The sequence below is a fragment of the Antechinus flavipes genome, chromosome 5 (assembly GCF_016432865.1).
Source record: "Antechinus flavipes isolate AdamAnt ecotype Samford, QLD, Australia chromosome 5, AdamAnt_v2, whole genome shotgun sequence".
Classification (NCBI taxonomy): domain Eukaryota; kingdom Metazoa; phylum Chordata; class Mammalia; order Dasyuromorphia; family Dasyuridae; genus Antechinus; species Antechinus flavipes.
In genome coordinates this window covers 98,585,538-98,613,382 of record NC_067402.1, presented here as the reverse complement: position 1 = coordinate 98,613,382, position 27,845 = coordinate 98,585,538, and the positions used below count along the sequence as shown (strand labels likewise).

The following is a 27,845-nucleotide window of genomic DNA, read 5'->3' as shown; positions in this document are numbered from 1 at the left end:
AATCTCATTGAAATTCTTCCAACAGACTAGTGATCTCTGCATTGTCTCTATGGTAGGAGAACCAAGTGAAGGAGTGTCCTGGAAAAAGAAAGAAAGAATCCATAGTAAAAAAGTAGCAGCTGTTCCACAGCACATATTCCCTGAATATGAGAAAAGTCCAAGAGGCTTGACAATTGGGAAGTCTGTGGTGCTTAGAGAATGCAGTTTCAGGAAAGCAGGAGGGACAGGAAACAGATTGAGGGGAATTAAGGAGAGAGTAAATATGGGATAGGAGATAATATATGATCTCCTGCATCTGGGGAAGTGAGTCTGGCATAGCCTGATTGTTTCTAATTTTCCTTCTCCTGGAATCCTACTGGGGAGATTTTAGTACAGTTTCTGTTCTGCCTAGGGTGATAATTATGGGAGTTCTTTCTGAGCTGATTGTCCTTTCCTTTATCCCCTAAACTTTTCTAGGTTACACTGCATAGAATCTAGAGGCTGGAAGATCTGAGTTCAAATTAAGCCTCAAACAGTTACTAGCTGTGTTTTTCTGGATTAGCCACTTAACTGTGGTTTGCCTGTTTCCCCAGCTGTAAAATGAGAATAATAATATGATTTGCCTCCCAGGTTGTTGAATGGATTAAGTTAAATATTTATAAAGCCCTTAGCACAGAGCTTGGTACCAGATAGACACTTGATAAATGCTTGTCCCCTTTCCTTCTTTTTCCTGGATTAACTAAGTGGAAGAAGATCTGTGTTTGACTGAGTACAACTATATACTTTTAAGGACATGGATAAAATTCAGTCTCTTTGGTATCAACTATTGACTTCCCTGATGACAGTGACTGAGCTCCCTTGCTTCATTTTTCTCATTTATAAAATGGGGGAAATTTCCTGGGAAGAGGAGAAATGAATTACAATCTTTAAAACCCTTTCTACAAATGAACCTATGTAAACCAAAGAGCTGCTGCTGATTATGTCTTTCTTTTCCAGTATGTGTTTGGGGAAGAGGACTACAGGATTAATGTTTCCTGATTTTATAAAAAGAGAGGGTGAAGGGAATAGAATTTCCCTACTAGTGAGGCAAATGAGCTAGTGAGGGTTTTTTTAATTCCTATGCCCAAATCTGGAATGTTTTATTAAAAGGATCATTAGTGAATGTCCAGAAAATTAAATGATAGACATCTAAAAATAGAAGTGGTGAACAAAATTATCCAACATAGCTTCATCAAAAACAGATTGTCAGGGGCAACAAGGTGGTGTAGTGGATAGAGCACCAGCCCTGAAATCAGGAAGACCTGAGTTCAAATTTGACTTCAGACACAACACTTCCTAACTGTGTGACCCTGGGCAAGTCACTTAAATCCAATTGCCTCAGGAAAAAAACAAAAAGACAAACAAAAAACTGTCGGATTAATTTTATTTCATAGAGTTAGTAGAGTCATACAACAACAAGGAACACTGAGAGCAGAATGATATAAGCATTTATTAAGCATTTACTGTGTGTCAGGTTCTCTGGAGGGAGGGGCAGGATTAGGATTAAATCACAAATCTCTAACTTTGCTTCTCTTCCTACAGCAGGCTAAAAAAGCCATGGCGGTGTCTCCATCAGTTGATTTTGAGATCCTAATAAAAGGGCTGAACAGTTGGAATCTCCCCACTGGCCCTGTCCCTTGTGAACTACTGCTCATTGGTGAAGCTGCTTTCCCAATCCTGGTAAATAAGAATGGCCAAGTCTTAATTGCTGCCTCACAATATGGCCAGGGTCGAATGGTAGTCATGTCCCATGAAGACTACCTGCAAGATAGCATGCTGGCTCAGTTTCTTTGCAATGCTGTGGGCTGGCTCAACCAGAGACCAGGAACTGTTGTGGGGGTGCACACATCTGTGGAACCTCTTGCTGGCATTCTCCATGACTCTGGAATGGAGGTGCAAATTATGAATGGCCTTGAAGACTCTGTTGGAGTTTACTGCATCAATGCCTATGACAGCACCTTGGCCAAAGAGATGATTCAATTTGTGAAAAATGGTGGGGGCTTACTTATTGGGGGCCAAGCTTGGTATTGGGCAAGTCAACATGGACATGACAAAGTTCTGTCCAACTTCCCTGGGAACCAGATGACCAGTGTAGCTGGTGTGTACTTCACTGATGCCTATGGAGATACAGGCTTCCTCAAGGTTTCTAAGGAAGTACCTGAAATTCCACTTACACTCAGGTGAGTAGTAGGGGTGAGGCAAGGATTATACTAAGAAGAGGACTTTTAAGGAAAAAAAGAACTAGAACTAGACATTTTGAGAAGAATAAGTCTGTTAGGTGACAGGGAGGTTATGAACAGAGTTATTGGAAGTCCATCATCATAAACATCCTATTATTACAGGACTTCTAAATTGTCTATACCTCTTTGGTGTCTTTCATTTTTTTAGTTTCAAATTTCATCTTTTTCTTTGTCCTCATTTCCATTAAATTCTTATATAGTGCAATAGAAATAATATAAACAATGCTAAAGCCCCAATGAGCTGAGGAGAGCAAACAAAACTAAGAACAATAAAAAGATTTCTGTTTAGCTGTGTTAAGAGGAAAAATAGAGGATAGAAGAAGGGTTAAGATCTTCGCTTGCGGTGGGTAGGAGGTGATGCCAAATATCAAAAAGAAGGCAGAATTGCTGTATTCTTGGTTTGCTTATGTTTTATCTATTAATAAGAATGTTCTTTGCACTGGAAATGACAGAATAGAAAAAATTAACAGGGAAATAGTACCTGATGAAAGGAAGAAGAACGAGAATAGCTACTTGTTTTTGGTGAATTCAAGTCACCTGATCTAGATGAATTCCATCCTTGGATACTGAACAAAATGGCAGAGATATTTATTAATTTATTAGTGATACTTGAAAGATTATGGAAGGTACCATAAGGAGTAGGACTACAAGATTAGAGGACAAATAAAATTTGCTAATTTAAAGAAAAGGAAAGGGAGGACTCTTCAAATTCTGATTCCTGAGAAAATTCTAGAATGAATCATTAAAGACATGATTGTTGAATATCTTCAAAAGGAAGTTTTGATTACAAGAAGTCAATGTGACTTCATTTAGAATATGCCAGATTATGAAATTATCTTCATATTTTTGATAGAATTGCTAAATTAGTAGATGTAGAGAATGCACTGATAGAGTTTACCTTGATTTTAACAAAATTTTTGATAAAGTATTTCATACATTTTTGTGGGAAAAAATGAAGATATGGACAAGATGATAATACAATAACATGAATTTATAACATGAACTCAAAGAATAGTTGGTTACAGTTCAACATCTGTAAGAAAGGAATGTCCAATGGAGTACTTCCAGGTCCTATACTCCAAGGATTATTTCTAACAATGATTTGAATTAAGATTGTTATGCTATACTACAAAACTAACATATTGGACAGCAGTTTGGTTCTAAAAAAGATTTCAATAGACTGAAAACTCAATAGGAATGAATATAAAGATCTGCACCTGGGTACCAAAGATCAAATTCACAAGTTTAAGAGATGGCTGACATTATTGGACAACAAAAAATATCTGAAAATTATAGTGGATTACAAACTCAATTTTTTCATGTGTATGATGCGGTAACTTTTAAAAATGTCATTTTAGTCCATTTTAAGAGGTACTTAACTTTCATAAATAACTGTATTTTTGTTTTTACCAGCCATTCTTTAAACTATATTATTCAGCACTGGACACCATAATTTAAAAAGGACATTAATAACTGGAGAGTTCAATTCAAAGAAGAGAAACAAGGACAATATAGGAGTTTGAATACATGTCATATGAGGACAGGTTAAAGGTTAAAGACATGTTTATCTTATAGGAAATGGGGTATAGGTAGACATGATAGTTGCATTCAAGTATTTGAAGCTTTCTGTCATAGAAGATTTCTATTTGCTTCTGTTTAGGCCCAGAGTGTAGAACCAGGAACAAAGAATAGAAATGGCAAAAAGACAAATTTTATTTCAAGACAAATATAGGGGCAGCTAGATGTCACTGGCCCTGAAGTCAGGAGGACCTGAGTTCAAATCTAGCCTCAGACACTTTACACTACCTAGCTGAGTCTGAGCAAGTAACTTAACCCTAATTGCCTTAGCAGAGAGAGAGAGAGAGAGCTTTTTAAAAAGTGGAATGTAGTACCTTGAAAAGTGACGAGTTCCCCTTGGAGAAATATTTAAGCAGAATTAGGATGACCATTAGTAGGTTATGCTTCCTTTTGTGCATGAACTATACTACATGACCATAGGGGTAAAATCCAACTATCAAATTTCTATGATTTCTAAATGTTTATTTTTACTCACTTTAGTGGGTTTTATCAAGTTCCTCAAAGAATTTTTTTTTTACTTTTTAAATTTTCCATTGACATACAAGCTATTGCTTATGCAACTATATAGCTAAAACACAAGAGGTAAGTTGGGATATAGCATAAACCACTGAATGTGATATGAGAAAATGTAGGTTAGGGATTCTACCTCAGATACTTACTAGTTTTGTAATGCTGAGTAAGTCTTTTAACCAATATGGGCCTTTGATTATCTACAATCATCTCTAAAATTTCTTCTCATTTTAACTATATCACGCTATGGTTTATCTTCATTAATGATATTATTTCCTAATGATTCAATTCCTATCATGAACTGAGCAAGGTAAGATGCCCCATGAAATGTTTCTTGTTGACTTTGGACATAAACCAAACTCCACTAATTGCCTTCTGCAAAAAGATTGCCTACCCATTCCTGTCCAATTTTATTATTTATTTTAAACTAAATTCAAAATTAAAAAAAATAAGAAAAAGAAATAAAAGGAAAATATTAAACAAAATAAAACATTGCCCTGTGTCAAGCAGAACATCAAGGAGTATTCAAAATATGTAACAAATTTCCATTTCAGGAAAGCAAATATAATAATAGAAAAGATTATATTCATGACTGTCCTTTTCATTGCTTCCTTGTAAGTTATTCTTTTGTTTTTTGCGGTGCATTTATTACTTTATTTTTTCCATCCCCTTTCATCCCCCCATCTCTCCCAGACACATATACATATATATATTCATAGTACATACACATACATCTACATGCATATGTACACATATGCACATATATAGCATATGCATGTATGTAAACATGCATTTAAAATAATATTAATATAACTGACATATAATGTAAATTTCTCCTTTGCTTGAATCATTAAATTTGATTCTGTCCAAGATCAATGATTGCTAGCCCTACTTTTTTTTTTCTTGATAAATTCTACTTCTGTATTTGTATAATCTCTTATTACCTAACTCTGCTAACTCTTCTACTTTAATTCCAAACTTTAATTTGCCTTGCTACTACTTAACTCCTCCTACACATGGATCCCTCCTTGATCTTCTCCCCCTACCCTTTCCTTCCCTCTAAATCCAATTAATCTAATTCCATTAATCTAATCACTCTTCTATATAGACCCCACCTTATCCTTTATCATCCTTTCTCTCCTCTTTATTTCACTCTGTCCCACTGCCATAAATCTATGCGTCCTATTATATCCCACTTTGTCCTTTGTCCTTTTCCCAGTAATCTACACACTTTATTCCACTGCCTTACCCTTCTATACTCAACTTACCCTATTTCTTCCACCCTTATTTCTTTCTAGATTTTGGAGGGTGTTATACCTTTCATGGCATAAGTGTATATGTTTAGGTGTATGGTGTGTGTATGTGTGTGTATTATTCCATACATATGTATGTATACATTATGCCCTATTTAAATCATTCCAGATGTGAGTAGGTTTTCAGAACTACCAGTTCTTCTCTTTCCTCTAATGGCTCTGTGTAATTATATTATACAAATGAGGTACAATATAATTACTATTTTTATCTTTTCCTAGGCAGTTTTGCTTTGTAGAATCAGATCATACTCAGCTCTGTCTCAGTCTTTCTTTTGAGCTACCCAATTACTAATGTCAATCTTAAACATATGGTATATATTTCCATGTTAAAAAAACTTAAGCGATTTATCATTGTTGAGTCCCTTGAAATTAATCTTTGATGTTGATGCTTATATGTCAAATTTTCTATTAAGTATTATTTTAAGTTCTGCAAGTTTTTTACTGTAGCTTCTAACAAATCCTATATAATTCTAATTATAACTCTAGAATTTTTTACTTTTTTTTGTTGTTGTTTGTTTGCTTGTTTGTTTCTTGTAAGATTTTCTCTTTGATCAGGGGGTTTCAAAATTGGGCAATAATTTAATAATAAATTCAAAATTTGTATTTTCCATGTAGGATCTCTTTGAGGTAGTGATTGATGGATTTTTTTTTTCTATCTACTTTCCCCTTATATTAATTACTTTAGGACAATTGTCTTTGATTATTTCTTGTAATGTTGTGTCAAGGTTCTTTTTTATTGTCATAGATTTTAGGCAATACATTTATTCTTATATTTTCTTTTCTTCAGATCTGTTATTTTTCTTATGTTTCACATTCTCTTATATTTTTTAATTCTTTCTAATTTTTTTGTTATTTTTTGGTTTCTTGTAGATTTACTGGTTTCCCCTTGCCCAATTCTAATTTTCTAAAAATAAATTTCATTCCTTAAGGCTCTGTATCTATCTTGTTTTCTAATTGGTTAACTTCCCCCATTATTTCCCATAATCTTACTTTTCTTGGATGGTTCTTATTTATTTTAAATTTTTCTTCCTTCTGTCATTTGATTTTTGAAGTCTTTTTTGAGTTCTTCTCTGAGTTCTTTCTGGACAGGTAGTCATTTAACATTACCCTTTTGGGTAAGAGAGGGTTGGTTTTTTTTTAACTTCAATATCCTCCTCTGAAGATGAACCCCAATCTTTCCTATTCCATACTAAATTCCTATGAGTTGGTTCTTTCTTCTTTGCTGGTTCATTTTTTAAAAATGAGAATTATTAGTATAAGTATCTCTAATCCTGGGGTAGAGGAAGATGATATCTCTGTCTTCACTTCAGCTCTCCCTTATCACTTGAAAGCTCAAACCCCAAACTCATCCTCCAAGTGCCCATTGCCAGCAGCTTCTCTGCTCTATAGCTTCTGCATTCACATTCTTCTGGCGTAAGGCTGTGTCTGAGCTTGGCATTCCTAATCAACAGAGTTTCCCTCAGTTTTCCTGGATTCAGATCCCCAATTCCCCATGCTTTCCTGGAGGTGAAAGTGCCTGTGGTTGTGCCTGAGGCTACCTATAATACCAGCTCACCTCAGGACTCCCTGCTCACTGTTTTTGTAGAGCTAGACTGAAGGTATTTACACTTCACACCTGTGAGATTCAATCCTAGGGTCCCTGTTTGTGTCTTCTCAAGTTGTCCTGAGAGGAGCCCTGTTCTGTCCCAGGTCTTATTTGTTTTTACTTGACTATGTTTGACCTGAGATACAATTATTTTGTTGTTATTTCTTCTGTGGGGAAATCTGGAAAGTTTAGAATTTTCTCACCTATTCTGCCATATTCCCAGAATCCTCCTCCCATGTTCAACTTTTTAAATGTTTTTTTTTTTTTTTTGCTTTTATTGATAGTACAAATTTTAATGTTAATGGCTTCATTTCTTCTAGTAAGTATTAACTTTTTCTTGAATAGTATCATAGACCAACATTTAGATGAATAAGTATTCACTGACAGCTTAAGGGCAGTGTAATTATTAGTGGCTTCTGCTCCCTTTAACACAATTCTTCCACTTATAAAAAGGCAGACATGAGTCACAAGGGCTCGAGCACTGTTTTCATTCTGATTTAATTTATAAACACAAAGAAATTATCACTTTGTAGCTAACTCTCTCTTTGCTTATGTACTAATCTTTGAATGAATGAAAGAACCTTCCCCTCAGGCTTAATAGAAAATTCTAGGACGTCTTCTCTGATATAGCCTATAAGAATTTAGTTACCTCTATGACATAATAAAGAACATTTGTGGAAGGAATAAATGAAACATACTTTTAAAAATACTAATCTTGATCTAACCATTTTTCTAAAAGGAAAAAAATGGCTGAAAATAATGTCTTTGGTTCAGGATTATTATCTATTAGAAATTATTTTTTAAAACAAAGAATGATTTCAAGTTATCTAGCAACACTTTAATGTATTAATGCAGAAAGAAATGGGCAAATTGGAAAACAAGTTAAAGAATGTTTTAATTGGAGAAGTGCAATATTCTTCTCTAAATTATAATGTTCGCTGGGAGCAGGTTTCTTGGGGGGCTTCTGGAGGCAGCCTTCCTTTCAGTTCAAAATAATAATCACCTCAAATGCAGCCAGGAGTTAAAGTTCAAATCCTTTATTTTCTCCTTCCAAGTCTTGTCTCTTTCCTTGGGCCTGGTTAGCTTTCTTAGAGGCCTATCTCTCTCCTTGGTTTCGAGAGCTCTGGCTGCTAGTCCTTTGCCTCTCCAGCTTCAGCCTCTAGCTCTCTCTGAATCTTTCCAGCCAGCACAAAGATGGAAGAAGGAATGAATTTGACTCTGCCTCCAAGAGTGGGCTTGTCTCTTAGATTTGTGAACCTCCTGGACTCCATCCTGGTTGAGGCTCCTACTTTATATATGCTCTCTTAAAGGTGTGAATCTTAAAAGTGTGAAAGATGTGAACTCTAATAAGTACTAAATTCATTAGTGAACTAGAGAACTGTTAAGTACCATGCTAAATTAGATAATTATTGTCTCTATCAAGTCCAGTAATTTAGCATCTTGTAAGAATTCTACCAGAGAAATAGTAGGGGAAATGCAATAGCTTGACAGTTGTCTTCAGGTAATTGAAGAATTGTCATATGGAGGAGAGAATCTATATGTTTTCTTAGTTGCAAAGGACAAAACTAGGAAACATGGCAGAAATTATATTGAATAAGATTTCAGTTCATTGTAAGGAAACTATTTTTCTTTATAAATGTTATTATTTTTATCACTTTTCATTACCATTATAATTAAAATCTGCAAAGCATATCATTCTGTTTGACATAGCATCCTACCTGTCAGCCTAGAGAGCATGGCATCCTACGCTGGTCACTCTTCATATACTCTTTGCGTCTTCAGGGTATAATTCTGTGTACAATTCAGTGGTGGTGGCCCTCTGTCACTTTTACACCCGCTATTTCTGTAGTGAGTGGTGATGGGACATTTAAAAAAAAAAAACCCTATCATAATGATTGGCACTGCAATGCCAATGGTCTTTTTCAGAATTTAGTAAATTTAAGTCAAGATGACCTCTTTTTATTATAGAGGGATACATGCTTCTGATTGGGCTAGTATTGGATGCACTTTTAGATCCTTGGCAGCTCTCAGATTCTATGATTGCATCTGAGTAAGTCCCTACATATAATGGACCCAAGAAATATGACTCATGTAGGATAACTATGTGCTTTTTCAGGAACACCCATCTCCCCTGTTCCACAACATTCTTTTAACAACTAATTGGAACAAATGTTTTATTTTCAGGTTTAGGGAGGAACTTTCTCAAGACCAACAGCAACTCCTGGATGGAATCACAGAGCTGGATATTAATACTGATGGACAGCCTTCTCAGCTTCTGGTTCATGGAGCCTTGGCTTTCCCTCTCGGGCTAGACTCTTCACTTAACTGCTTCCTGGCAGCTGCCCGCTATGGCCAGGGTCGAGTGGTACTTGCTGCTCATGAGAGCATGCTCTGTGCCCCCAAACTGGGCTCTTTTCTGTTCAATGCTGTTATCTGGCTAACAGGAGGACAAGCAGGCAGAATTGGTGTTAACACTAATCTTAAAAACCTATCTTCCCTGTTGTCTGATAGAGGCCTGAACTGCAGCCTAGAATTTCAGCTGACCCCTGGCTTGAGTGTTTACTGCTGCTCAGCCTACAGTGACCAAGAGGCAAGGAAGCTGCATGAGTTTGTGGCAGAAGGTGGAGGACTACTGATTGGGGGTCAAGCCTGGTGGTGGGCCTCCCAGAATCCTGGCAAGCATGCTGTGGCTGATTATCCTGGAAACCATATCCTCAACCCCTTTGGTCTCAGCATCCTAGATTGTACTCTACAAAATGGCCAATTTCCTGTCCTTGTGCCTGGTGAAGGCAACTATCATTTCCACTTAGCATTGTCTTACTTCCAGGATGAAGTGAAGGGAAACAAGATCTTGCCAAAAGCCTGGCATTCTAAGCTAAGGAGAGACTGTGGGGCCTTCCTGAAGATTCCTGCAGAAGGAATCCCCACTTATGCCTCCCTACACAGATTCTTGAGAAAATTGCTCAATCAAACTGGCATCCCCCATGTCAGCGAGGATCACCCTGTGCACAGTGATTCCTTTGAGGCTACACTGCTCTGTGTGGCCACTGAGCTTACTCAAAGTGGGACAGATTGCTTTTCACTGATCCATAGTAGTAGTGACGGGACTTGTCCTTTCCTATCAGGACCCCCTGTCACCATGGAGATCAATGGTACCAGTCCAGGTAAAGATCGGGGGTGAGGGCTAATAGATAGTTGTGAAACAATGGGCTAGATGAATTCTGTAAGGAATCACAGGACTTAGATTGCCATAAGAAGAGCCTGTGTCTTTAAGATGATGTGGCTTGAATTACTAGGAATACTTAGAGGGAATTAAAAGGTAAACAAATAGGAAGCAGGTTGGGATATTTTAGGTTTAAAGAGAGGATGGAAACTCTCTGGGAGGAGATGTGAAGGCTCCAGAAGAAAATGTGGGACTCTGGAAAGAGGATAGAGGAGCTCTTAGGGGTAGTATGAGGGATTTAGAGAGGGGTTTAGAGAGGAATATGAGCACCACCAGAGAGGTGATCTGGGAAAGGTAAGGAGAACAACGGAATTTGGGTAGAAGAATTCCATCAATTATTATGTCTCTCTTCAGATGACACTACATGGGTGAGCACTGGACTCTACCTCCCTGCAGGCTTTACTGTATACATCAGAATGCTAAGTGCTGTATCTGCCGGCCTACAGGTAACTCCCCTGTGGGTGTCTGTTGCCTCTGCTGTATATATTTCCTCCTAACTTGTTATCTATATAGCTACTGCTACTATCTTCTAGTTTTCCTTATTGTTGTGCTGTTGCTTTAAATTTTATTAATTTTTATTGGCCAACTTTTGTTTTTCTTTTCATCAATATGATCTTTTAATTGAAAGAAAGAAAAGAAAAAGAATAGTAATTAGAATAGAAATGCACAGTCAAGCAATGCAATTTGCCACACTGGTCATAAATGTACATTAAATTCCATATCTTGAGCTCATCTGTTCAGGAGGTGAACAATACATTTTATCTTTGTTCCTCCAGAATCTTAGTTTATAGCACTGGTCAAAGTTCCTGCAAAGTTATTTTTCTTCCTAATGTTGTTATTATCCAAGTGATACTGATTTTGCTAACTTCACCCCATTAATCTCTACAAGTATTCCCAGTTTTCTCTAAAACCATCCATTTTGTCAGTAAGTCAACAAACATTTATTATGTCCTTAATATGTACTGGGCACTGTGCAAAGTGCTCATTTCTTATAGCAAAGTAATATTCCATTAAATTCATAAATGATAATTTTTCATTTGTTTTTCAATAGATAGGCACTCCCCTGGGGTTTCTAGGTTTTTTTTTTTTAATTGCAAAAGATCTACTAGAAAATTTTTGTTTTCTTCTTTCTTTAGTTTCTTTGATGTACAGGTTTTGTATTGTTATAGAAAGGTAAAAGTTTGTACAGTTAAATTGCTTTTTAGGCATGGTTCAAAATCTCAGAATGGCTGTACCAGTTCACAAATCCACAGCAACCAATAATTATGATTAACCTCCTCCTTCCTCTTCTTGTCTCTCTCCTCACTCCTACAGATATTTTCCATCAATAATGATCTAGCCCCTTGACCAGATTCTGTCTCTATGAGAATGTATCTAAATAGCATAGGATACCCAGTGAATGGGAGCTCTGGTGGGTTTTATCCAATAGGAATAGTTATTCAGAAGGGTCTATACTTTATTTTAGTTCCCCTCAACCTCTTTCTTGAATGAATACCTCTTACTTCAACATAAAAAATGTTTCCTTATAACAAATAGCTCCCAAGTTTTGTCACACTAGATTCCCATTCCATGCAGGATATGCTCTCTAACACAGACATCAAGGAACAATTTGTGATAAGTTTCATCCCCAATGTCATCATTGAAGATTAGAGTTATAAGCAAAACAATTTATTTTTCCTTAATATCCCATGATTTTGTGAATCTTTATTAAGCCTAGATAATCATTTAGCATGTATGAACTGTTGGGAGTATTGAGTTATTACCTACAAAAATGCCCTTAATTTTAGGCTAGTTTTGCATGAAAGACACTGATACATGATCTAGCAGTCGTGCTTGCCAGTGGTTGCTATCTGTGCTCATGAATTCCCTTTCTCAGGTACAAATTGGCTGCCACTCTGATGATCTCAGTGGAGCCAAGAAGCTTTGCCGAGCACCCGTGGTAATTCACCGCTGCCACCTGGACAGACCAGAGCTGTCAGTCTCCTGCCTCTGGGGGGGCCTCATCTATGTAATTGTGCCTAAGGGCAGTAACCTGGGTCCTGTGCCAGTCACCATCTCTGGAGCTGTGCCTGCTCCATACTTCAAATTGGGTGAGTGAAAGCTTCATAAAGACTAAAGCTAAGGGTAGCTGGGAAAAGGGTGAAAGGATTATGAACTAGGTTATAAAGAGGAAAATAATGAGTAGCTTGGATTGGTAAAGAAGATGATGTATTGGGTGCGATAAGGAATAGATGATCTATTTTAAGGTTGAGGGAGGGGCATTAGAAAACTTCTTGGGTTCATGGAGAATTCACACATGAGGAGATGTGACTTGGGATTGTTCTTTTGTCTGCAGGAATGGGGGTAGGGTGCATAAAAGGAAAAGGCCCAGAATTTAAAACCAAAGGCCTTGAGTTCAAATTCTGACTCTGTTTTTCATTAGCTTTGTTATGTCAATCATTTTACTTTGTTTCATATCAGTAAAATGAGAGAGTTGTACTAGATCCACAAATTTGTTTTTTTTTTTAATATTTTGCTAACTGTATTTCAGTGTAATTGGTTTCCTTTCTAATGATATGTATTTTACTTAGTATATTTTAAAAATTGAAAAAGACATAGGCTTTTTCAGGTTCCCAAAGATGTCCATATCACACGCACACACACACACACACACACACACACACACACACACACACACACAGGTTAAGAAGCCCTGTTGAATCTTTAAAGTCCCTTCTAGCTACTAATTCTCTGACCCCTTAGTGTTCTATCCCACTGAAATAAAAATTTCTACTTTTAGCCTTAGGAAGTCAAAAAAATTAAGAAAGACTTAAAATAACTTAAAAACATCCAGAAGGGGTGAAGTGATAGATCCGCTGTAACTAATTTCATATTTTGGGCTTTCCTAAAACTGTGATCAGTATAACATTTAGGACCATAATGAGCTTTACCATAGACAGAAAGTGACCTGGGATGGCAAGATGACTAATGGGTATGTTATATGAGACTTAATCAAAGGAACTGTATATATCTACCCTGGAAGAAAAAAGACTTGAAGGGATATGGTAGTTTTCCAATATTTGAAAGGCAGTTAGGTAAAATTTGGATGATATTTGGTCTGTTTGGGCCCAGGGAACAAAACTATGAAAAGAGTGAGCATAATTTACCAAGACAAATTTTACCTCAGTGAAAGTGGAAAAGATGTAACAATTATATCTGCCTCAATGTGAAATGTATTGTCCTGGGAGATAGCAAATTATCGAAAGGGGTAATTCTTCAAAAAAAAAAGAGACCCGATGACCACTTCTCAGGAACAGAGAAGAGGGAATTATCCTGTTCATAAATATGTTGAAGATGGTGTATGAGATTCTGTAACAGGCCCATTTAACCCCACAATCTCTGTCCTTAGGGGAGACATCATTGGAGAAGTGGCGGAACTCTATTCGCCACCATCCAGGGCCCTGGGGGGAGCTGGCAACAGACAATATCATCCTCACAGTGCCTTCTGAACATCTTCAAGACCTGGACAACCCAGAGCCATTGCTTCATCTCTGGGATTATATGATGGGAGCCGTGGCCAGACTTGCATCAATAAGCTTCCCTTTCCCTCGACCCGAGAGGATTATAGCTGATGTACAGATCTCAGCTGGTAGATGTTCTGGAGGCTGGGATGGGAGATTTTGTACATGATAAATCAATACAAAAATCACAAATATCTGTAAATTCTTCTCTATTCAAGGCATTATATCTGATGTTTAGAAGTACAAGTTAGTAGGGACTTATGAACTAGTTAGAAAGATATTAGAAAAACCACATTGAAATTTTTAAAAGGGACACAAAAATCAATAACAGCATTCATTCATTCATACATACATTCATCTTTCCTTCCCTTACTTAGTAAGCATTTATTATATATCTCTGTGTGCAAAAGAGCTTTCACAAAGAATTGCTAGAGAAAATAAATGCTATGATTTCAAAGGAGGGGCTTTAGTACGTAGAGGAGTCATTAAGGAACCTTTATTAGAGGGAATAGGAAATGACTTGTGTCTTGAACAATTAGGTAGAAAGAAGCATACTCAAATCAAGTTAGTAAACATTTATTGAGCACCAATTGTGTCCCAGGCAGTATTCTAACTGCCAGAGACAAAAAGAGAGTGAGAAGACAATCTCTCCTCTCCAGGAACATATATCCTAATGAGAGAAAGAAACTTATTAACAACCACATACAAAAATGATTGACAGGATAAATTGGAGATAATTTCAGAGGAAAGCACTAGATTAAAGGAATAATCACTGATTTCAGAGGCCTACACTAGCACCAAGGGCTGCATAAATGAGAAAGCAAAATCATAGTTCCTCCCTTTAGGAGAATTCACAATATAACTGAAGTTGGTTATAGGAGAGTGAAATCACCCACTGTTCCGGTCATTCTAAGGTATAGTTAAGGTACACTAATGTGTAAAGGTGTACAAAATAATAGCATTTGAGTAGTGCCTGTTGTGTTCCAAACATAATGCTATGTGCTTTACAAATTTCATTTATATTTCTTTTTATCCTCACAAAAACTCTCAGGGGAAGATGCGTTTATTATCCTCACTTTATTGTCGAAGAAACAGATTAAGTGTTTTGCCCCCAGTCACATGACTTGTAAGTGTCTGGGACCAGATTTGAATACAAGTCTCCCTGACTCCAGGCCCAGTATCCTATCCATCATAGAGCTTAGCTTCTACAAGAAGCAAAAATTAACTCAATAAATGGATCATTATGGTGGCTAGTATAAAATTCCAAAAATGACAAAATGTTTAAGTACATAGAAATCATATAATCCTTATGTGAAAGATGAGAAATTGGGATTGGATGAGTGGGGTGAAGTGGGAAAAGAAATTTTCTTAATTGTTTTGACTAACCAAAGAGAATCCATCTATTTTCATGTATGTGTGAGCATGTTGGGGATGAGCTAATCCAGGGAAGAGATGTATTGTGAGAATAACCTTGGGGTGGCAGATTGGGCCCTCCTACATAGAAATCTCTACCTTCTTTTCCTTCCTTCCAGGTTGGATGCATTCAGGATATCCCATCATGTGCCACAAAAAGTCAGTAGAGGAATTAATCAATGAGAAGAGAATAAGAGCTAATGGCCTCTGGGGTCCCATCCATGAGCTAGGCCACAACCAGCAACGAAAGGTCTGGGAGTTCTATCCACATACAACTGAGGCTACTTGCAACTTGTGGTCTGTGTATGTGCATGAGATGGTGCTAGGTATCCACCGGAGCCAGGCTCACCCTGAACTGACTTCCTCAAATAGGGAAACCAGGATAAAAGAATACCTAAGAAAAGGGACTCCCCTTAATGAATGGCATGTTTGGACAGCACTGGAGACTTATTTGCAGGTACTGGAAATTAATTGAAAGAGAAAGGAAGACTGTCACTACTACTACTACTACTACTACTCCTCCTCCTATTCCTATTACTACTACTACTACTTCTACTACTTCTATTACTACCCTTACTATTACTTCTCTAGTATTTATATAGTGCCTCAAATTTTCCAAGGTGCTTTTCAATTTTTTCTCATTTGATGCTCACCATAGCCTTATAAGGTAAGTACTGTTATTACCTACATTTTACAGATAAGGAAATTGAAGCTGAAAGAGTATAAGTGACTTTCCCCATGGACCCATTTCGATCATTATGGAATCCCATCTAAATCTTCATGATGCTAGTTATCCTATTACTGTTTCTCTACATCTTACTCACATAGTTGTAAAAGGAATGAAAGCCCCATTCCCTATCTCCTAGTAAAAAGGTGAAGATAAATGAAGGATTAGAGAAAAATATTTTGCAAAATTTTTTAAGGGCCTACACAGAAGAAAATTTATGTAGCCCAGATAAGTCTTCTGTTGACTAATTATAACCATGAACATTGTATTGGATATTGCCATAAAGCATTCTTCATAAGTCTTGTCACAAAGGGTGATCCTTCTTGTATTTTCTATGGATTGGGTGGGCAATGCTCTATAAGCCCTGAGTCAGCCCCATTTATTTAGCAAATATTTATTGATCATCTTTGAGATTCAATTTACTATGGATGGTATAAGGAAATAAAGGAAACAGGAGTCACCTTTCTGAAGGAAAAAAAACAAGAAAACCATTATTATGGAATTATTATTGGTATTATTATGCTATTATATGGCATTAATATGTCAAAATTTGAGTAAAGCCTAATTTCTCTAAACATTCTTAAAAGTAGGCATTTACCCAAAGTGGGTAGTAAAGAATAAGACCGATTGATCATGTTTAAATGGATGTTTAGTGCAGGAGAGGAGGGAATCCTGTTCAAATGGCAGGAATATGACTAATATTCAAGAGGGAACCTATTATTTCAATAAGGGAGAGTCATTGCTATTCACATGCTAAGTTGCCTCTGGAAACTCAGACCTTTCATTCTGTCCCCTTTTCTCTTTCTCCTCTCTCAGCTACAGGAGGCTTTTGGCTGGGGGCCTTTTATCCAAATCTTCATGAAATATCAGACTTTATCAGGAGTGCCCAACAACAATCCTGGCAAGATGAACTTGTGGGTAAAAGAGTTCTCTCATCAAGTGCAGAAGAATTTGGCTCCTTTTTTTCAGAGCTGGGGCTGGCCTGTCGAGGAGGAGGTGGCTACTTCCCTGGCCTACCTCCCTGAGTGGCAAGAGAACCCCATGAAAATATAGCTTCTCTAAACAATCAGCAGGATGATTTTGGAGAGGCCTGGAGAGACTTACATGAACTGATGCTAAGTAGAGTGAGTAGAACTAAGAGAATATTGTATACAGCAACAAGATTATATGTCAATTCTGACAGATGTAGCTATTTTCAATAGTATTTTCACTTTTTTGTTGTTGCTTGCATTTTGTTTTACTTCTCATTTTTTTCCCTTTTTGATCTGATTTTTCTTGTGCAGCATGATAATTACCAAAATATGTATGGAAGAATTGCACATATTTAACATACATTGGATTGCTTGCTGTCTGGGGAGAGGATGGGATAAGAGATGGAGAAAATTTGGAACACAGGATTTTGCAAGGGTGAATGTTGGAAATTATCTATGCATATGGTTTGAAATAAAAAGTTTTATGAAAAATAAAAACAAATCTAAAAATATGAGTGTATCTTCTCATACAAAATTAAGGGGTACCTGTCAGACTCAATGTGTCTGTGAGCAGGATATAGCTTCATCTCTAAAACTCAATCTATGGATGTCCTGATCCAGCCCCATTCATTCAGCAAATATTTATTGATCATCTTTGATGTTCAAGATTCCCTAGGATGAGTAAGGGAGTAAAGTTATCAGGAGTGTGTCACCTATTTAAAGGGGAAATTGAGAAAACTATGTGGAAACTTGTACAAGTTGAATAATAGTGAAGATATTTCTTCCCTTTCAGCCTCCTAAAAGAGCCTTAGAACCTATCACAACTTGGCATCAAGTATTCCTTCTCTGGGATCTGTTTTTGATTTAAATGTGCTATTACTTATCAATATTATATAATACTAAGAGCATTAAATTTGGAGTTGGGACTTTGGTTTGAATCCTATCTTTGCCATGTAGTGCCTTTTTGACAGGAAAGTTGCCGAATCTCTTTGGGCCTCAATTTCCCTGTCTTTCAAATGAAAGGACTGGACTTGATCTCTAAGGACCTAGACTTTAAAAGTCAACTCTAAACCTAGAATCACATGAAATTCTTTCCTGATCCTGAAACAACACATCTCTGAGACAAGTTCAACTTGTCTTTTTATGAATCCAAAATATTTTGACTGAGCTTTTATTTTTAATCCATTGTTCTAAATGTCTGGATATGGTCCCAAACTGAGACATAAATTTATGAATCAACAGATTCCTGTTTGTAGTGGCTAGAAACTGGAAATTGAATGGATACCCATCAATTGGAGAATGGCTGGGTAAATTGTGGTATATGAATGTTATGGAATATTATTGTTCTTTAAGAAATGACCAGCAGGATGAATACAGAGAGGCTTGGCGAGACTTACATGAACTGATGCTAAGTGAAATGAGCAGAACCAGGAGATCATTATACACTTCGACAACGATATTGTATGAGGATGTATTCTGATGCAAGTGGATTTCTTTGACAAAGAGACCTAACTGAGTTTCAATTGATAAATGATGGACAGAAGCAGCTACACCCAAAGAAAGAACACTGGGAAACGAATGTGAACTATCTGCATCTTTGTTTTTCTTCCCGGGTTATTTTTACCTTCTGAATCCAATTCTCCCTGTGCAACAAGAGAACTGTTCGGTTCTGCAAATATATATTGTATTTAGGATATACTGCAACATATCTAACATATATAGGACTTCTTGCCATCTAGGGGAGGGGGTGGAGGGAAGGAGGGGAAAAATTGGAACAGAAACAAGTGCAAGGGATAATGTTGTAAAAAAAATTACCCTGGCATGGATTCTGTCAATATAAAGTTATTATTAAAAAAAAAAAAAAAAGAATCAACAGGCTCTTAAGTGATTGTCATAGCCAGTTCATTCCTAACCTCTGATAGATCCTGTATATAGAATGTTCCCAAAGTATTAGTGAAGTTTTAAACTTTTGAAAGCTTATGCTGCATTAAGATTTTTGGGATACACTATATAATCTGAGTGTGCCAGAGTGATATGTCATATCTTTTATGATCAAACCTGCTTTTTATGTGATACCCAGGACCTTCTCTATGTTTTTGAGGTATATTTTCAGAAAGATCTAAGTCATTCAAAAAGATATTCAATTTAATTTTAAATTTAATTTAAATTTAAATTATCTGGAATAGGCCTTAAGCTATAGGAAAAGTACTGTAAAATCACAAATGTGATAACAAATCTATTATGGTTTGCCCCCATCAATTCATTCCATCTGACAATATCTTTTGCATGAAGAAAGCAGTGATGAGACTACATTGTTTGAACCTGAGAAAACTGAAAAGTTTTCTATCCGTGGCTTGATCATCTCCATAAGATCAGGGGTCCTCAAACTATGGCCCATAGGCCAGATGTGGCAGCTGAGGACAATTATCCCCCTCACCCAAGGTTATGAAGTTCCTTTATTTAAAGGCCCACAAAACAAAGTTTTTGTTTTTACTATAGTCCGGCCCTCCAACAGTCTGAGGGACAGTGAACTGGCCCCCTATTTAAAAAGTTTGAGGACCCCTGCGAATAAGTCAATCAATAAACATTTATTATGTGCCTACCATGTGGCAGGCATTGTAATAAGCACTGGGAATAAAGAAAAAAGGGGGAAACTGACTCTGCCCTCAAGGAATTCATAATCTAATGGAGACAATATGCAAATATGAATGTGCCTGTCATACACATACACACATGGATAAATAGAATCAATTAACAGGAAAGGCTCTAGAATTAAGAGGATCTGGGAAAGACTTCCTATAAAAGATGGGGTTCAGATGGGATAGTAGAGAAGCAAGGGAAGTCAGTAAGTAGAGATGAAGAGGGAGAACAGTCCCAGGCATGGCAAACCACCAAAGCTTCCAGAGCTGAGAAATAATGAAGAACCAGAAGGTCAATGTCACTGGTTTGAAGAGTTCAAGATTGGGAGTAAGATATAAAAAGACTGGAAAGGTAGGAGGGGGTTATTGCATTTGATCCCCCTGGCCATAGGAGGCTACTGGAATTTATTGAGTAGAGGAGTGATGGTTGGGGCTGTATTTTAGGAAAAATCATCTGATTGCTGAATGGAGAATGGATTAGAGTGGAAAGAGGCTTAGGGTAGGCAGACCCACTAGCTGACTGCAATATTCAAGGTAGGAGATGATGAAGGTCTGTACTACAATGGCAACAATGTCACAGGAGAGAAGGGGGCATATTCAAGAGATACTGCAAAGGTGAGATTGATGGGCCTTGGCAACAGATTATCATCTGATACAATGAGGCATTTAAAAGTAACATTAGACTTCTGGCCATCAACAAGAAGTTTGTGATACAGTGAAATTTATAAGAGGCTTACATAGCTAAATCAATGACTCCTTCACTTTTCAGTCACACATACACAAAAAAGTAGCTACTATGTGCCAGGGATTATACTGGAAAACATTCCTTGATATTTTTGAGAATCACAATACTCTTTTGATAAAGAACAATTCACACGAAAGAATGACCCTGCCATCCATGTCACATATATTCATTCACTTGGGGTTTCCTGAACTGTTTTAATTTTTTTTAATTTACTTTTGATTCTTTTGATATTTCTATTTCCTTTTTTCTCTTGTTTACTTCTGTTTCTTCCTTGGGCTGAAATATGCTATACATATGAGGCAACGATAGCAATGAGGCAAGATTGAGGTCCTGAGTTTCATAATACATTTTTATAATGGTGTACATGTTTTTGATAGGCATATAACATTATTATAATATATGTAATAAAATAACATTTAATATTATAATATCATACAATACTGCATATAAAACAGTATTTCAAAATACTGGCTATACTACATAGTTTTTGTGTGGACAATGAACTTCTTAGTACCTTACTTTCCTCATCTGTAAAATGAGAGAGTTGAATCTATTTAGTTCTTTTCCAATTCTGAGTCTATATGATCTTATTTCTTGTTTCTCTTATTTTCTTCTGGTTTCTTTTTTTCTGCTGCCTTTTTCCTTCATCTGCTACTGCTTCTGTTATTATTATTTAATAGGATTTAAATTGTTGATATAATTCTAGATCAAATCTCATCTACGGGGAGAAATTTGAGATCCCAAGAAGTTCAATAACTTGCTCAGAATCATATAGATAGGTAATAACAGAACCAGGATTAGATCCCAGACCTCCTAGCTCTTATATGTGTTTGAGTAACCCTTACTTCTAGAGCAGGTCCCACTAATTCATAAAAGGTTTTAGTACATCAATTAAAGGTGGTGTTTTATTATTATGACAACATAAAACTTTTTTCCCCCCTTTATTTGGGGGTATTATTTCCCTTGCTCATAGGGCTCCCTCTTGTGGCCTTGACTTTAGAAGAAAACTGTCTTCCTTCCCTGTCCTGTTATTTCTCCTTAGAGTAAACTGTTATATGTATAGAGGCCATTCTTTTTTAGTAGTATTTTATTTTTCCAAATACATACTAAGACATTTCTCACCATTCGTTCCTGCAAAGCCATGTGTTCCAGATTCCTCTCCCTCTCTTTCATCTCCCCCATCCCCAAGACAGCAAGCAATCCCATATAGATTCAACATGTGCAATTCTTCCAAATTTTTCCATATTTGTCATGCTACATTAGAAAAATCAGATCAAAGGAAAATAAAAGAAATTAAAAAAAAAGGCAAACCAACAAAAAAACATTGAAAAACTGTGTTTTGATCCACACTCAATTGACAATTCTTGAATGAAACATAAATTATTTGATTACAAATAGCAAGGGTAACCATGTTCTCTAAGATCTCTTCATGCTCTGCCAAAAATAACACAAAAGTCTATGATTCAGCAAAAGTTAGTAGTACAAGCAAAGAAGACCAGCCTCGAACAGGTGAAAAGAGCATCTTGGGGAACATGTGTTTCAATGGAAATGATGCTAGATTTGGAATCAGAGACAAGTTAGACTTCTAGCCCTGGTTCAAATCCCAGCCTGCAGGGAAGATACAGAGAGAAGGAGAGGGAGAGGGAGAAGCAGAAGGAGAGGGAGAATCAAAGGGAAAAGGAGAGGGAGAGAGATCTGGTTTTTCTCATTTTGGATGACTGATCTTAATGGTTTCCCTGGATTTGGGAGTCTTTGTCTAACCCTTGAGTCTAGCCTCTCCTTTGAGCTAAGATCTCAGTTTTTTTCCCCTACCAAGAGATCTGTTTTCTGAAATTTTTCTTCTTTTTCTCTCATCCACACTAGAGTTCAGTCTTTTACCAGACTCATTTCCCTCCCCCTCTCTACTTCCATATTTGTCCTCTCTGTCCCTCTGTTCATAACAAGATTAGGGTCTCACATATCCTTTAAGCTGCATATCTGTCTTTATCTATAGATTCTATTTTCCTAAAAAATTATGTTCTAACAGCTCCTGGTGGCCCACACAGATGTAAGTTTACTTGACCTATCCCAGTAATTAACACTTTGTCTCTCCATCTCTCCTTCCCTTCTATGTCTGTCAGCTCAAAGGTTTGTCTGTCTTTTTGTCACTTTTTTCTCTGTGTATCTGTCTCTCTATAACTCTCTATCACTTTCTTTCTGTTCCTATCTATGTCTCTCTCTGTCTTTCTGTCTCTCTCTCTCTCCCTCCCTCCCTCTTTTTCTCCTCCCTCCTTCTTTTCTCTCTTTCTCCCTCCATTTCTCCCTCTTTCCCCTCATTCTATTCTCTCACTGTCTGTTTCTCTGCCTCTGCCTCTCTGTCAGCTCAGAGGTTTGTCTGATTGTCTGTCTATCTGTTTTTCTCTCTCTCAGAAAGGCAGTTCTGCTTACCCATTTACAATGAACCCTTTAATTGCATGCAGAAGATATCAATGCTAAAGTCAATCTGTCTGGGAAGTGGAGATGGGGGAGAAAGAGAGGAAGAGGAAGGGAAAAGAATTGCTCATAATTCTACATTTTGTGTTTTTCTGACATTGATAATATAATCTTTTCCTAGCTATGCCCCATAATTATAACCTATTTAATCCACCAATTGGACAAGTAAGTTAACTATTGTTCTCAATTTCCCCAACTTTGAAATGATCTTTTGAAATAATGATGAATATTGGAGGGGATGTGGGAAAATTGGAACACTAATACATAGTTGGTGGAATTGTGAAAGGATCTAACCATTCTGGAGAACAATTTGGAACTGTGTCCAAAGGACTCCTAAACTGTGCATATCCTTTGATCCAGCAGTGATTCTACTGGGCTTACATCCCAGAGAGATCTTTTTTCCCCTGAAACAATTGGGGTTAAGTGACTTGCCCAGGGTCACATAGCTAGGAAGTGTTAAGTGTCAAGGCTGGTGCGCTATCCACTGCACAACCTAATTGCCCCCCAGAGAGATCTTGGAGGAGAGAAAGGGGCTCACATGTGCAAAAATGTTTGTAGCAGCCCTTTTTGTAGTGGCAAGAAACTGGAAACTGAATGGATGCCCATCAGTTGGAGAATGGCTAAAGAAGTTATGGTACATGAATGTTACAGAATAGTAGTTTTCTGTAAGAAATGATCAGCAGGATGATTTTTAGAGAGGCCTAGAGAGATTTACATGAACTGATGCTAATTGTAATGAGCAGAACCAGATCATTGTACACAGGAACAGCAATATTATATGATGATCAATTCTGATGGACATGGCTCTTTCCAACAATAAGATGATTCAGATCAGTTCCAATAATCTTATGATGAAGAGAGCCATCTACATCCAGAGAGAACTGTGGAAACTAAGTATGGACCACAAGATAGTATTTTGATTCTTTCTTTTGTTGTTTGCTTGCATTTTGTTTTATTTCTCAGGTTTTTTTTTCCCTTCCTGATCCAATTTTTTTTGTTCAGCAAGATATCTGCATAAATATGTATACATAAACTGGATTTAACATATATTTTAACATAATTTAACATGTTTTGGATTACCTGCCATCTGGGGAGGGGGTGGGGAGAAGAAGGGAAAATTGGAACACAAGATTTTGCAAGGGCCAATGTTAAAAAATTACCTATGAATATGTTTTGTAAATAAAAAGCTTTAATTTAAAAAAAAGATTTTTTTAAAAAAAGTGAGTAGCTTAAAAAAAAGATCTTTTGATTCTACTTGGTCTATTTGTTTTATGAATGTTCTCTCATATTTCTCATAAGCATTAGTTTAGAAAGAGAAACTGATGACCACATTCTATATCCAATCTGAATCCCATGAAGACTATCTCTTTTAACTCAATATAGATTGCCATTCTATTCTTAAAGCATATGGTTCTATATATCTTAGGATGTAAGTAGGCCGAGGAGGAGGAATTCATTTATTCTAGCCCAATTCTCACATTATGTTTTCTATATGCACCAAGTGGTAAAGGCAACAGGAACCTTAGCTATTCTGGCCATGTTTTTTTTCCCTCAGCTTTTCCAATTCCTTTTAATATTTATAATTATGAAACTTCTTCAGGTTTGTATTATGATTCTTCTTTTTCTTTTTCCCTTTTCAGATTTTCCCATTCTAGGGACATAACTATAGGGACTCAGGGGCAGATACTATTCCCTTTGATCTTGGCATGTTTCCTTGTCTTTAAGTCTTAATCTAAAGATAGAGCAAGAGTATTCCTAGCAGTCATATATTGGTGGTGCTTCTTCAGGATGTGTTTCCTTGCTTATGGGCCATACGCTCTCCTTTCCGGGATCTGCTTACGCTTTTCCAATTTTCCTGGAAAACCACATGAAACCAAGCCTCTCAACTGGCTATGATAGAAAACTCTCCAGCTGAAAATATATTGGAAGAACTTCAAGAAAGCTAAGTCTCATTCGGGTAAAAGAGGTATTCAGTCCAACTCAGACGTGGTCCAGGAAAGCCAGCTTAATCACAGCAGATCAGCAAGTGAGAGCCTAGGTCCCAAATCAGTAGCAAAGCATACCAGCAGGCAGCTGCCAATCTCAGCTCAGAAAGCAAATTGCTAAGCCAGGATACCAGGCTGTTTATTGGAGAGAGCAGGTAGGGTTACCTTCTGCTATGAATTTTTGCTATGAACAAGACACCAAACTCAGGAGTCTCCTGTGCTCAAAACTAAGATTCAGAGCTGTACAAGAAGCTTGGGACAGTGTCCCCCCTTTGTCATTGGAGCAGACCTCACATTAAAAATCACAAAATAGGAAAAAATAGGAAAAAATAATAAAAAAATTATCAAGACATCAAAAACAACTTCAACCTAAAGCTACTATAGTGACAGGGAAGACGAAAACACCACCTCAGACAAGGACAAATGCCCATGTGATAAATCTCAAAAGGTGATTTAAATTGGATTCAAGCCCAAAAATCTTCTTAAAAGGATTCATAAAAGATTTTAAAAGGCAAATAAGAGAAGTAGAAGGGAAAAAATGGGAAAATAAACAAGAGATATGCAAGAAAAAGTCAGCAACTTGTTAAAAAAAATTCCTTAAAAAATAGAATTGTTCAGATGGAAAAAAAAATCATCTGAAGAAAATAATACCTTGCAAAGTAGAATGAATCAAATGGAAAAAGAGATCCAAAACTAAATGAAGAAAATCATATACTAAAAACTAGAACCAAGCAAATGAAAGCTAACAACTCTTGAGACATTAAGAATCAGTTAAACAAACTAAAAAGAATGAAAAAATAGAAGATGTTAAGTATCTCGTCGGAAAAACAGCTGACCTGTAAAATAGATCCAGGAGAGACAATTTAAAAATTATTTGTCTACCTAAAGATCATGACCAAAAAAGTAGAAGACTGGATAGCATTCTTCAAGAGATTATTAAGGAAAACTGCTTTCATATACTAGAACTAGAGAGCAAAACCATCATTGAAAAAATCCTTTGTTCACTTCCAAAAATAGATCCCACAGGGAAAACTCCAATGAACATTGTTGTAAAAATCCAGAATTATAATCACAAGGAAAAATTACAACAAGCTGCCAGACAAAAACAATTCTAGTATCAAAAAGCCACTGTCAAGGTTGCCCAGATTCTGGCAGCTTCTACAATAAAAGATCAGAGGGCCTGGAATACCATATTCCAGAAGGCACAGAACCTGTGCAAGTATCAACTACTCATCAAGACTGAGCCTCATTTTTCAGGGGAGGAGATGGATCTTCAATGAAGTAAAGGATTTTCAATCATTTCTACTGAAAAAAAAATAGAAAATTTGATCTTCAAACATAAGACTTTAAGATAAGCATAGAAAGGTAAATGGGGAGGGGGGCACATTATTTAAAAGTTAAACTATTTACATGGAAACTTATAACTTTTGAAAACTGTATGTTTTCCTAGGACAGGTAAAGGGGACATACATGGACAGAGTGTGTTGGTATGAATTGATTCATATGATAATATCAAAGAAAAAGACATTAAAGGTTAGAAAAATGATTTTACTGGAAGAAGAGGAAAGGGGGAGGTAAAATGGAATAAACTAGATCACATGAGGAGGCACAAAAAACTTATTACAATAGAGGAAAAGGAGGGAAGGTGGTGAGCATTATCTAAAGTTTAATCTCAATTTTGGCTCAAAGAGGGAATAGCATAATCACTCAGCTGGGTAAATAAATTTATCTTATTTTATAAGGAAGTAGGAGAAGAAAGGAGAAAGAAAAGGGAGGGGTTGGATAGAATAGAGAGCAGAAGCATTAGGAGAAAAGGGCAAGGGAAAAGGGGAGAGGTGATAGAAGGGAGGTCAGGTTGAGGGGGAAATAAGTTAGAAACAAAAAACTGTTAAGGAAGGATAGGGTAGAAAAGGAAACAAAAATATACACAGGGGTAAAAAAAATAGGATGCGGAAATACATAGATGCTAATCATAACTGTGAATGTGAATGGGATGAACTCTCCCATAAAACATAAGTGAATAGCAAAGTTGTTTTAAAACCAGGATCTTACAATAAGTTGTTTACAAGAAACACATTTGAAACAGAGAGGGACATACAGAGTAAAGATAAAAGGCTAAATAAGAGTTTACTGTACTTCAGCCAAAGCAAAAAAAGCAGAGATAGCAATTCTGATTTCAGGTAAAGAGAAAGCAAACATATGTTTAAATAAAAAAGACAAGGAAGAAAACTACATTTGTTAAAGGATACCATAGAAAATGAAGTGGTAGTGATACTAAATATATGTGTACCAAGTGGTACACCATCCAAATTCTTAGAGAAGTTAAGCTAGTTACAGGAATAAATAGACAGAAAAATTATACTAAGTAGGGGATCGCAACCTCCCTCTCTTAGAATTAGATGAATCCAACCACAAAATAAACAAGAAAGAAACCAGGGAGATTAAGAGAATCTTAGAAAACTTAGATATGATATACCTCTGGAGAAAATTGAATAGAGATAGAAAGGAATATACTTTTTTTTTCCTCAGCAGTATATATTATCTACACGAAAATTGACCATGTATTAAGGCATACAAACCTCACAATCAAGTGCAGAAAGGCAGAAATAATAAATTCTTCTTTTTTAGATCATGATACAATAAAAATCACATTCAATAAAGGACCAGAAAAAGATATACTGAAAACCAATTGAAATTTAAATAATGTAATTCTAACGAATGAGTCAACAACAAATCACAAAAACAATCCATAATTTCATCCAAGAGAATTACAATAATTAGATGGCATACAAAAATCTATGGGATGCAACCAAAATAGTTCTTAGGAGAAATTTTATATCTCTAAATAGTTACATGAATAAAATAAAGAATTGAGCATGCAACTAAAATAGTTTTTAAAAAACAGCAAATTAAAAACCTCCCAATT

General features: G+C 36.5%; 1 protein-coding gene across 2 annotated transcripts in view; it reads left to right on the top strand.

Annotated features, from left to right (window-relative positions):
• Window positions 1–27,845, top strand: part of LOC127564051 (TRPM8 channel-associated factor 2-like) — a 134,419-nt gene that overhangs the window by 721 nt on the left and 105,853 nt on the right. The window contains exons 2-8 of one of the 2 annotated variants that reach the window (XM_052000305.1): window positions 1,561–2,198; window positions 9,429–10,408; window positions 10,822–10,913; window positions 12,344–12,557; window positions 13,856–14,095; window positions 15,500–15,837; window positions 16,924–17,590. In XM_052000305.1, coding sequence (XP_051856265.1) covers window positions 1,576–2,198; window positions 9,429–10,408; window positions 10,822–10,913; window positions 12,344–12,557; window positions 13,856–14,095; window positions 15,500–15,837; window positions 16,924–17,160 — 2,724 coding nt within the window. In that variant the 5' untranslated portion in view covers window positions 1,561–1,575 and the 3' untranslated portion in view covers window positions 17,161–17,590. Of the gene's footprint in view, window positions 1–1,560; window positions 2,199–9,428; window positions 10,409–10,821; window positions 10,914–12,343; window positions 12,558–13,855; window positions 14,096–15,499; window positions 15,838–16,923; window positions 17,591–27,845 lie in introns of those variants that run through there. The other variant, XM_052000304.1, reaches the window with a different exon arrangement.